The sequence below is a fragment of the Nymphalis io genome, chromosome 7, assembly GCF_905147045.1.
Source record: "Nymphalis io chromosome 7, ilAglIoxx1.1, whole genome shotgun sequence".
In the NCBI taxonomy this organism is placed as follows: domain Eukaryota; kingdom Metazoa; phylum Arthropoda; class Insecta; order Lepidoptera; family Nymphalidae; genus Nymphalis; species Nymphalis io.
The window spans coordinates 5,650,823-5,663,450 of NC_065894.1; the positions used below are offsets into that span (position 1 = coordinate 5,650,823).

The 12,628-nt window shown below is 30.2% G+C and overlaps 1 protein-coding gene across 1 annotated transcript; it reads left to right on the forward strand.

The window, feature by feature from the left end:
- Nucleotides 1–539: 539 nt before the first annotated feature.
- On the forward strand, nt 540–5,274 carry LOC126769590 (homeobox protein 2). Its single transcript, XM_050488454.1, has 5 exons — nt 540–887; nt 1,482–1,654; nt 2,154–2,328; nt 2,410–2,493; nt 2,858–5,274. Exons 1-5 carry the CDS (start codon nt 855–857, stop codon nt 5,171–5,173), a joined length of 2,781 nt encoding a protein of 926 aa, XP_050344411.1. The 5' UTR covers nt 540–854; the 3' UTR covers nt 5,174–5,274.
- The last annotated feature ends 7,354 nt before the right edge of the window (nt 5,275–12,628 follow it).

The window sequence follows — 12,628 nt, forward strand, 5'->3', positions numbered from 1 at the left end:
AAAAATTTTGGGGAAAAATAAATTTGAAAAGAAAATAAAAGTAAAAATAATCTTGATTCTAATTATAACCTACTATATTGACAAATATAATCACAGTTATAATAATATAATAAGGGACAAAAATAAATCACTGTTATTATAATATGTTCTTGTTAATATAATAAATGTTAAAATATAGTCTTATTGGTTCAATATTCATACATGCAGTACTTGAGCAGTATATAGTTTTATAGGCTATTTTATGTCTCAGAAAAAAACATGCGATCTTGCCGTTGCAAAAATATAAATTTTATGGTTTTAAATTTTTATGTGAATAATCTTTTAATATTTAGAAATACATTTATGAAACAATTCGAGAAAACATCTTTTCTTGTGTTTTCCTTTTTTTAAATTTAAATTACATAACAAATAATAAAGTTTCAATCGTTTATAAGATTAAATTTTATATTTCATAGCATAGACACAGCGTAAGCGTAATGTTTTTTTTTTAAGTATTATCTATAAGACGTCAATAACTAATAACGTCAGTTGCAATTGTTAAAAAATCGCGTTCTTTAGCGAAAAAGAAAATTTTCTAATTTTGTTACATGTATATTATAATATTTCAGAAAAATATTTATAAATTTACCATTATGTTTGTACTACAACCAAAAGCAGATGGTTAAACATTTGTATTCAAAATTGAAGTAAATATTCACGTTTTGTGTCCCGATTGATTTTTATTTTATGTTTTAAACAGTGGCTTATTGATAATAATAGCTGTTTATATTCACTTTGCGCGTGACGTGGCTGTTTATATTAAAATTGGACGTGTCATAATGTGAAATGTGAAATAGAATAAGCTTTTATAAGTGATGGATGAAAGCATAAAGAACTCCCCTTGTAAGGTAAAAATTTGGCGATGTAATAGTAGACTAGTAATACAATGAATTGAGGCAGATATTCTTATATACCTTTGTTTATATTTTCGAGAAGTTCAGTTAACAAATTGCTCCTTTACATGTTGACTCTTATAGATTTTTTTTTTCTTAATAAATATCATATATTTATTCTTTATCTATAGAACCTTTAAAAAATATGTTTTATTATTAAAACTAGCTTTCTATTCATCAAGGGGATTCTTATTTGTAAGAAACCATACATTTATTTCAAAAATCAAAATCAGTATTGTACTTTTATTTGTATTCAGTAACTGCATTGCTTTCCTATATAAAAAAGGAAACCTTATTATTCTTGATTCAATAGTAGAATTAAAATTTTAGAGCTTTATATTAAAAGTACATTTTAATTATTAGATCAATTCTTTTTAGATTTGTAATAGTAAATGGGATTCTTAGTAAAATAGAGCACATTGCTTTTCTGTTTTTTTGTTGCATAAAGTATCTTTTCAATTATTTTTAACTAGAAAATTTCAGTAAAATTGTAGTTTTTTTTGTTTTATATTATTTTTCTTTTACTTTAATATGCACATACATTGTTAGGAATGTAGTGACGGTGTTGAAGCACAATTGCACAAGGAAGTGGATCACTTGCGTGCTCATCTCGCTGAGCGTGATGCACACTTTTTAGCCCTTGAGACAGAATTTTTCAAGTCTTCCTCTAGAGCTAATGATCTAGAAGAACAAATTGGTACATGGAGGGAAAAATATGAAAGGTAACATAGTTTTTTTAAATTTATTTGATATCATATCATTTATGAAGTAATTCCATACTTACATAAAATGAATATAAAATAATTTAAAGACTAATTCTATTTAAATTTTATTTGTAGTGATTTTTTTGTAATCTGTTGTAAATATTTTAATTTAAACATATGCAATACTTTATATATCCAAATAATTAAAAAAAAAAACATATTCATAAATTATTATTTAGGTTAAATATAATTCAATTGTAAGATTATTTGACATTATATTAGATTCGAAATGATAAGATCATATCTATACATCAGGATTGCTTCCTTTTTTGAGATTTTGAGATCTTGCTTTATCTATATTTATTTTGATTAAGTGTAAGAATAAGAGTTACTAAAACATTGATAAGTTACATAATAATACTTGATTATTATTATACCATATATACTTAATTAATTGTATATTATATAGCTTGAACATTTTTTATTGTATAATTAGTCGTATAATTTATACTTTCAGATTATATGATTCACATAAACGAGTACAAAAATTGAATCAAGTTCTTGAGGACAAATTGCTTCAAATGGTAGATAAGATGAAAAGCGAAAAAAGTCAATTGACGAAAGATATTGCTACTTTGTCTGTTAGATTAGCAGAATCTAAACATAATTATAGCATGCTACAAAAAGAAAATGTACAGTATAATTTACTAAGATTTCTTAAGATGGTGTTTAGTTTATTTAGTAATATAACCATTATTTATTTATTTTTTCAGGAAAGGTATAAAAATGATATGAACTTAGCAATTCAATTGTTGCAATGCAAGCCTGATAACTTTGTGGCCCAGAAACTCGATAATGTAAGTTGATAGGAAAATATTTTCCTTTTTAAATGGTGAAGTGGTTATTTAAAAAAATCAAAACAAGTTATCAAAACAGCAGTACTTGATATTGTTGTGTTCCGGTTTGAAGGGTGAGTGCGCCAGTGTAATTACAGGCACAAGGGACATAAAATCTTAGTTCCCAAGGTTGGTGGCTTGGGAACTAAGATTTTATTTTTTATTGGTTATAAGCGATGGTTGACATTTCTTACAATGCCAATGTCTAAGGGCGTTTGGTGACCACTTACCATCAGGTGGCCCATATGCTCGTCCACCTTCCTATTCTATAAAAAAAAAAAAATAAGAGGTTTCGTAATTCTTAATGATATTTTTTTGTTGGCAGCTGCCAATTGACACTCAGGCAAGAGTATCACAGTATGTGATGTCGAAAACACCTAAACCAGCTAGTTCGACACAGTCAAAGAATGGAAATGAAATTGATACTTTTGATGCGAGTGAGTATGAATTCAATATTTCTGCATCACTTATGTCTAAAATACTAGAAGATAGTATCCAAGACTCGGTGACTAAACATTGTGATACTTGCACTTGCTCAAAATCTCAAAATAAGCCGTTTTGTTATAACGAAAGTTACTACACAGTATCAACACAAACTATATTGAGTGGAGATGTGAAAAATTATCTTTGTATGAACTGCAATTCCGAAGTAAAGTCGATTCATTCGAATTTTAGTGTCAGAAGCAGCTCTCCCTCAGCTGTTAAAATGGTTAATGAGAAAACATCACATAGCCCTTTGTATGTAGGGCCGCAGCCTCTTGTTCTTGAAAAAAGAGAGCCTTCTGACTTAGTAATCGAAAATATTAATATTAAACCTAATAATATTATTAATGACATGATTATTAAAACTGAAAATAATATGAAACTGGAAGCAGATATTCAAAGGGAAGTTGTTTATAAAATGGAAGAAGATATGAAGATACGAAATAATAGTATTAACATGGAGCCATCCGTTCATCACAAACTCTGTGATAGGACTAAAACTTCCATTTCTAGCAAAAAAAGTAGTATTCATAGCGTTTGTAACGATGATTTGCTCATTAGAGAAGTATCGAATTGTAAGGACAATAAACCGAGTGATGCAATTTCGTCAGTTGAAGGTGTTAACTTGAGGAAAAATTCTCATAGCTCCATGGGTGCTGGTAGTCGGACATCGTCGATAGCTAAATCAACAGTAAGCACACATAAATCGAACACTCAAGTGGGTCCTGGACCTAGGTTTTGTCATTTGCGTATGCAAGCTGGATCCAAAAATATATTAGTTGATAATGCAGAACCCGATGTTCCGCCGGTCTTATATAGACGACAAAGTAAATGTAACGAAAATTCCATTTTTAAAGATCTTAATGAGGGCTTAGATAACTTTATAGATTTAGAGAAGAATGACGTTGAAATAAAGAGTGACATCAAAGATGACCTTGTAGTAGTAGAGACTACCTTAATTGATGTTCATGTTGATAATAATAATAAAGACACGGGTTTGACAGTTAAAAACAGTTCGATAAATCCGATACTACTAAATGTTTCGTCGTCCCCTCTGCAACCGTTAAAAACCCATAACTTTTCGAATACATCGGAGCATAACAATAACGACTCCCATGTTGGTGATAGCCAGAAGAATGTTTCAGAAATCGATAATTTGCTAAACGATTTCAATGATGATATTAAAAATTCGAAAACTAATCATAATTCGAACAGCGAAACAAGTAAGAAGACGGACGTATTAACGCCCATTGATAATCACGAAATCAAAATATTTAATTTTGATCGATACGAACAAAGCAAAGCACCCAGTCAGTATACGCGACCAATAAAGAAAATTGAAATGTCGCATTTGCATGCTATCGAAAACACAAAAATTTCAAAAGATTATTCACCCCTTGGTGATATAAACAAAAAATCTGAAACAATAAAACCGCCTCTACCAAATATTGTAAATGTTTATCCTAATCTAACTCAGACGCATTTAAAAGTTAATGAAAATAAGAAAGTCTTTACAAATGAACAAAGCACTAGTTCACTATCAAGTGATGATAGCGCGGCTCTGTTACAGAAACAGCAACTGCTTCGCGTTGCAGAATGGGTCGAAAAAAATTTAGAGCAACAAAACAATTTAAATGATCCACTAGAGGACGAATGTGTTTTTCCGAATCGAGCCAACAGAAGAGATAGTAAAATAAACAGACTTACTGAAACTTTAAATGAACTAGCACTCAACATGCCGCACCCGGTCAGCAAATACTCGAGATATTCCAGAGAGCCACGGAATAATTGGCCTCACAACAGCGTTACAGCTCAAAACACGCACCAGGATAAAAATATAAAGCCCTGTGCGTCTAATTCCAAGATTGTTAATAATGTTGTGAAAGAAACGATTTTTCCAGTTGAATATGGTGATGATACAGTTACGGAGATAAATAACGCGGCCAAGGTTTTCAATCGGAGCGACATTGCCGATATCGACGTAGGAAAAGAGTTGCGAGACGCTTTGAAATCGAAAGGTGAAAAGGAAATTTCATCCGAAGATTTGGCAAGAATGGAGTATAATGTGAAGAAGTTCTTACTTAGTGGGCCTTATTGGGTGAATTCGGGTGTTGGTAGGAGTCGGCGCACAAGTAGCAAAACTGAGACTGATGTATAATTCCGCCGTAGAAATGTATGACATTCCTTATTTGTACGTGTATATTCCGCAACGTGTAGTAGCTGGCGTCTTGAATTGATGTAAATGTAGAGAATGCTGTTCGTTTGGTGTTTTATTTATTCAGATGAAATTAAATTAAGTGAGCCCAACGAATTATAGTGCATTTGAATTTTGCTATTTTATATTCTTTCTAATTAATTTATCGATATAATTGATACTTTTTACTGTGAATATATTTACGTAAAGCCTATTCCTATCGAAGGGAGAATAGATAAGTAAACCTTACATTTAAATATTCTTTGCGATGTTCTAAATAGCTTAGTTATATTATGCACTACAAACAGTTCTTCGTATCTTCATTTCTAGTACAATACTATTACACTTTATTACTTCATTTTAATTATAATTCCAAAGTTTCGATATCAAGTCAAATGCAATTTTTCTTTAATCTATAATGAAATGTCATAGATTTTTTAAGAAATCAATATCATAGTTTATTATTTAATTATATTATATATAATTAGAGTATTTTTGATAGTTTATTAAATTTTTAATAAAAAATTTGAAATATTTTGTGCTTCTTTTGGACGTATAATTAACTAAAAATTAAATCTCTGTGGTTTTTTATATTTTTTTTAATTTTGCATGATTTTATTATATTTGTAATGTATTTTTTTTTAAATCGCTATAATTCGATGGTCTTCGTTTTACGTGTATGTTCTAGTCTATTGTAGTATGTCCCTGATAGAGATCGCTTTATTACTGTTAATGTTCAATATATTAGATGTCTGGATGTTTAAAAAGTTTATTCTCGAGGTAATAATTCGTATATTTTCAATTAACCATCGTATGTTATCCGTGGCTTGCCTTAACAACTAAAGTTTTACAGGGCTATTACAGATCATATTTATGAACATTTTCAAAAACCAAATATATTTTAAATAATTGTTAGTTCATAATTGTATTAGATGCTTTATACATGAAGATCATAGCAATCTTTTGTAATAAAAAAACAAACGAATAGGTACATTATTTGCTCCAAGTCCTCGTCTAGTTAAATTCAAAGTGTACTGTTCATATTAAGGCTGCCATTTAAAATGAAAGCGTGTAGAATAGATTCACAATTAAGTATAAAACGGAAAAATACGCATAGAAGTTTCTATATATGTGATAAATATAAATTATGAATAAATTCACGTATGTACAAATTTATGTAGCACTGATGTACTTGATGTTAAGGATATTTAAGGGCGTTCAGTATTTTTATGAAGTTTCGTAGGATCTGATTTACCTTATTATTAAAAAAAATATTTGGTATTTATCTTTACATCGGTTAGAAACTATATCTAGGCTTTATTAGTAGGCACACGCATTTTTTTTATATGATTTCAATGAACAAATTTCTTTGTTCGCGATGGAATTGATGTCACTGCCTAACTGTGACATCAATTCCATCGCGAAAAAAGAAATTTGGCAACTCCTTTCTTTGTCGCACTTCCAAAAAATGGAATTCCTTACCAGCTCACGTGTTCCCCTCCTCTTACAACCCGGGTTCCTTCAAACGAGGCGTGAAGAGGCATCTTGCGGGCCGGCAAGGCGAAGGCGGCTAGTGCAGAACGTTTTTGGCGTCTGTACTGGCCGTCGTCGCGTTTGGACTCTACTACCACTTACCATCAGGTGGAGTAGAGTCATTTGCCCTCTTGGCGAATATAAAAAAAAATATATAATGATTTTTTATTTTGGTTTTATAATTTTGAATTATAAATACTAAACCAAGGATCATCATGTAATGTTTCGAAATTACTAAATCACTGCCAAAAAAGTTTAATTAGTTTTATTATAGGTGTACAAAACATAAATATTATTAAAAAGTGATTTACGATTGTAATGTTGTTGCACAAATTGTTGAATTTCAGAATCAGATCCTGCGAAATTATTTTCAAATAAAGAATTATTATTAAAAGCTTTCCATTCCATTATCCTCTTTCTGATGATATTTACGTCACTGATACTACGATTCCGTCGATTGTTAAATGATGTTGAAAAGTAGCTAAAATAGATAGTTACGAAATAATGCTACGCTTTTGCTTTTTCAACATAAAGAACAGCTGTCAGAATATTTTATTATTAATAGTGTTTAATAGGTGTGTTTTGTGCAAACTGTCTTATTCTACAATTTGATGAAAGTATATTTTTGAATTAGTTAGGATAATAAATAATAGTTTGTATGTGATTGTATTAGTCACCTACGTGTGTGTGTTTCGCCTAAATCAAGCACAGTAAGGGTCCGTAATATTTTAAGAATATTTATTTGGAATATTTTTTTAAATTAATTTTTCGTACATTCTTGTAACATTCCATTGTTTCATTGTAGAGAAGGTCTAATTTAATATATTATATTTACAATTAATTGCGTCATATCATTGATGTTGCGAAAAACAATAAATTTTGCTGTCTGGTCAATAATAATGTATATGTCTGGCAACGTCTATTACTCTGTACTATAACACTGCCAAAATGCCTGGCTCTGGCACCATGACAGCTCTATAAAAGTTGTACTAAAAAATAAAACCGTACTTTATTGCATGTATTCGTCTGTCGCTTATAATGGTGTAATACCTCAAAAAAAAATACATTAGATTAGACCGGAATCAAATTCCTTTTAACATAAGATATTGTTTGAGTGAGGTTTTATGTGATATGTTTTTTTTTCATATTTTTTGTGACTGTTAATTATGATTATTTATTATATAAAAAGTTCGTAGATCTGCTTGCTGAAAAGTCACATGAGAATGCTAAGGCTGGTCCCTCGTAAAGCTTCAGCAGCGTATTGTAAACGTGTTTATTTATTAAATACATGGCAAATTAGAACTTGTTTTATTTAAAATATCTATTTACCGTACTATAATTGAACATAGGACAATTTTGTTTGTTTTTCATCTGGCCATAGTTTCAAGACGGACAAGGGCTGTTAAGTATGTTTATTCATGTAGTATACTTATTGTGATATCAAATAGTATGTTCACGCAGTTGGAGAGAATATTTCCGGATCGATAGATTGCGAAGCAACCACTTCCGAAATTATAAAACGTATAAAAAACCTTTGATGTAAGATAAATGTAAAAAGAAGTCGTCGATGGCAAATATCAATCTCTTATAAAAAAATAAATAATAATTTTAGTTCATTTTATTGATAAAGCAGTATGAATTAATTCATATCGTTTTTTAAAATTTTATCTTTTTAACAATAAAAGTTTATTTAAAACGTTTTATTTATTTATTTTATTTTGCTATAATTCATGAAGTACATAAGTATAAAAAAATTAATAGTTTAAGCGTATGTTTTTGCCGTCTACTTCAGAACGCGTAATGGCAACTAAACTTACTACCATGACGCAAAAACAAAATTGATGAATTGAGTACTCTAGTAATCCAACGAGTAGGGCTTTGTGAAAACTTGCTTCGGTAGGTTCCAAGCTATAAACCTCGAAGATATATGTAGTTATTCTGTGGTTTTTCTCATGGATGGCAGCGCAGTGGTTGGAAAGAATAGTTAATATTTCTTAAAGGTGGCTTTGTTTGTCTACAACTCTACGATATGAAGATGTTCTTGTCTTTGGGATTGGTTTACGCGTGCCAATAAATAGGTAAAAATATAGAAATGGAGTTTGATCTCGTGCCACCTAGTGACGCTGTAAAGGCCAGTATGGCCAAAAGTATTTAACTGTCTTGACTCGTACGGTATAATAGTTATAATTGGTATTTTATTTTACCTGTTCGAATTATACAGGGACGATGGTACTAAGGTTAAGTTTCGAGGAGCAGTAGAGCCCGATCATAACCAAATATAAAAGTCAAGACGAACCATATAAAAAAGTTTCTCGATTCTTTTGTAATATAGACAGTAGTTTATTGCGCTTTGGCAGATGGAACCAAAGAGTTTATATAATAAATGTTCTATGGTTGGACTGAATTGCTGTTCACTTTAAGATATTGTCGCGGCTGTTGCCGTTGATCGAACATTATCAAGTTTAGAAGTAATTTTGAACTCGACACTCTGTTACCTCAATATAGTATATATTGCCATTATGAGGCTTTATTTAAAACTCTTTATTTAAACAGTAATTTATATTAATTTAAACAATGGCTTATTGTAAAGTTGTCAGACGATTACAAGATATTTGTAGGGCTGAATTCGTTTCGTGTTTGCCAGCCCGTGTAATAACTTATCGCCAACAAGAAGGAAGGACGTATCTCTCATCGGAACGACATCTCTGGCCTTCGCTTTTCCAAAATCACTCGTCCATTGTGTACTTAGCCTTGTATTGTCCGAACATTGTTTGTGGTCTGTTCAAATTTAACTTCGATGCTAATTTTTTTATATGATTAATTCACTGTTGAATGTTTTGCATCTTTACGTATATTTCATGTTACTAAGTAAAATTTTCGACTTAACATTGATGCCAAATGTAGGTATAAATTTGAAAATAAAAAAACTAATATTAAATATATATTTATTTAACATCATGTTTATATTGCGCATATAAATACTTTTTATATTACTTATTATACGACTGGGATACTTTTTAAAACGTTGTCAGGTAGTGGGTGTAATAATTGTTGAAATATTTTTCTGAGTGAACGACCGTACGATTCGCAACACGCGTCAGGTGGTCGCACCGTGCCATTCCTGTGACGTTCATAAATTCCGTGTCATTTAACTCGAGATATCATTTTGAACAAGACAATTTAGCTACAGATATAGTCCTTGAATGGAGTATTCATCTGCATACCCATGGGTTTCTGTATCTAAAGTGTTTAAATATTCGTTTAACTTAAACAAAGTGGCATATTAATATTATTCTTAATAATAATTAGGTATATGCGATGGAATGGTTTAAAAATATAACTCATAAAATGTAATGATAGTAACATTACTTCAGTAAACGGTTTCTTATATGTTTTGCTGACATAACCTAGTTGTATTTCGGCTAAATTTATATGTTATAATTATTTTAGCAGTTGCGTTACTTAAACCGTGAGAAAGCATTATTGTCATACATCACACTGAAGTTCAAACCTGTGTTTTGTGACCTAAAAAGCTTTAGGTCTTGTTATGAGCATTATATAAAGATATTACTTTAACTTCTTTATTACCTTACGTTATAAAATTGTATATACATGAAATTCACGCTTGTCATGTCAATACCTTAGTTAGGTTTTACGTACTTAATTATACTTTTATATAATATTATTATTTACTAAACGCGCTGCAACTTTTGGTATAAGTTTTATGTATATAGGTTATGTAAGTTTTTTCAGTTAGGCAGTACAAAAAATTGCTTGACTGGAATAAGGGTTAAAGAATAAAATGGTTTAAGGAAAAAAATTGAAAAAAAAAGTTAAAACGTTGAAGGACAAACCTACTGCAAAATTTCAATTTTTTTTTGAGCCAGGAACCTCTCCGATCTTACACAGAACAAATTACCAAATTTTCTTGTAATCTTGATTCGATTAAGAATATATAAAGGACAAACAAACAAACATTCAGTTTTATTTATATAGATGATTATCGAAATGATTGGTCGAAAGAGCGTTAATTGTCATTATTTAATATCGAGAAGAAATCAGAAAAAATTAAATCAAGAAATCCCGTTAAAATTTAGACAAAGGAGTATATTTCAGATACTACAAATAATCTTTAGAGTTGGTCGAAGTCAATATCTGTCTTCAAATGCTCTTAATAAAGCTCGTCTTGAATAAATGCCAAGATGAAAGAAATGTAATAAATAACTGATTTTGTGAAGATCATTTGCGTTTCATGAATAGAAATAGCATTAATGTTCAAAATGAAATGTGGTTATATCATTAAGTTCAAGAAACTATCGAATGCAACAATGGAGAGTGTCGCTAATTTCCGGCAATTAATTCCATGTGCATAATGGTTGCCGTCGTGCGTGTTTTCATCTTATTCATATTTCTGCTACAAACGGTTACCGCCTAGCGGTAAATCGAAAATTCTATACATTTCGGTATATTCGCTCGTTGTCACAGCTCTCGTGTGCGGTGACCGTGAGAAGTTTAGGGTACAGGTAATGCTTTTATGCGCAATGTTGTTTACTAAATACCTACTTTACCCTGTCCATTTAGTTATTCATTTGGACATAATATGGAACTAGTGAATGCGGCAACCTAACGTAGATATGTAGTATCGATTATTATCGACTTTTGCTGTTGAGTAAAAATGTTCTTGTTTTTGTATAAAAAAATCTTTGTTTTGTTAGCGGTTTCTATGCATTGTGTCTATTATTATTAAATGAAAAACAACATAAATTGCCACTTTGTAAAAACGCCAACACCATTAAAAAGTCAGATATCATAAACGGGCGTTGCCATAATAGTGATAAAGTAGAAATCTCTGTTGAATCGAATCTATATTGACGTGAGAATTGGTAAAAATTTTGAAAACAAAAAGCTAGATATGTGGTGGATCAAGTATCAGCAGTCACGCAGTTTTCGGACTTCCACCATATCACATATTGCAGCTAATGAGATCCTCGAATTATTAAAGAATTCTTTTAATCAAGTGACGCCTGAAAAGTGGTCAAGTGTAGTGGAAGGTCTATAAAAGTAATATTATCGGATTGGAAAAGTTATGTGGCTTTTGATAATATAAGAGGGCAAGAACTGATTATATTAAATTTAGGTGAAGACTCGTCATCCGACGAAAGTTACATGTTGAATTACTAAGAATAATAAATTCAGTTTATTTGAATCAAATACATATTATTTATATAATAAAAAAAGATTATGCAAGTTAACTTTTTCGCAATCCGGAACAGTTACATTCTAAGGCAAGTTCTTTAAAAAAGTGAACCAATTGGACAAGGTATAGTAATTATATTATAGTTTGCTTTAAATAAAATAAAATAAACTTTATTTCAAATAAGTAGCATCCATAGCGGGTTAGTAAAAAGAAAAGGTTATAGTCTATGTTAGTGAATATTTAATATTTGTGTCACAAGTTCGTTGTGAGTTATACATATACGAACAATATGACGTATACTTGAAGAATGAAGAATCATACTTCTCAGCTATGGTCTACAGGATGGAGTCGGAGCTGGCTCGCACTCTGCAGAGCAACGAGGCAGATTTATGTTTGATAACAGCATGGAAATAGGAAACATTAGCCTAATTTATTAAACAAAAAGTTGATTGTAAAATAAATTCTAAAAAATCCTCAATAATAATATTTTCCTAATTTGCAAAGGTTATTCATGATAAATTAAATATTTTTAATTATAAAGAAAAATATGAATGAATATACATTAATTACTATAAATATAATTAATTACTTTAATATTCTTAATTTTTATTTATTTATAAGATTAGTATTAATATGGCAATGATTGTCGTACCTAATTTCCTACAGGTAAAAAATATTTTCATTCGTTT

What these genes read in the sequence shown, in the direction of transcription:
- LOC126769590 (XM_050488454.1), top strand. Translation starts at nt 855, where the DNA reads ATGGATGAAAGCATAAAGAACTCCCCTTGTAAG. An exon ending in TAAAGAACTCCCCTTGTAAG is followed by an intron (nt 888 to 1,481) that starts GTAAAAATTTGG and finishes ATACATTGTTAG; the next exon opens with GAATGTAGTGACGGTGTTGA. An exon ending in TGGCCCAGAAACTCGATAAT is followed by an intron (nt 2,494 to 2,857) that starts GTAAGTTGATAG and finishes TTTTGTTGGCAG; the next exon opens with CTGCCAATTGACACTCAGGC.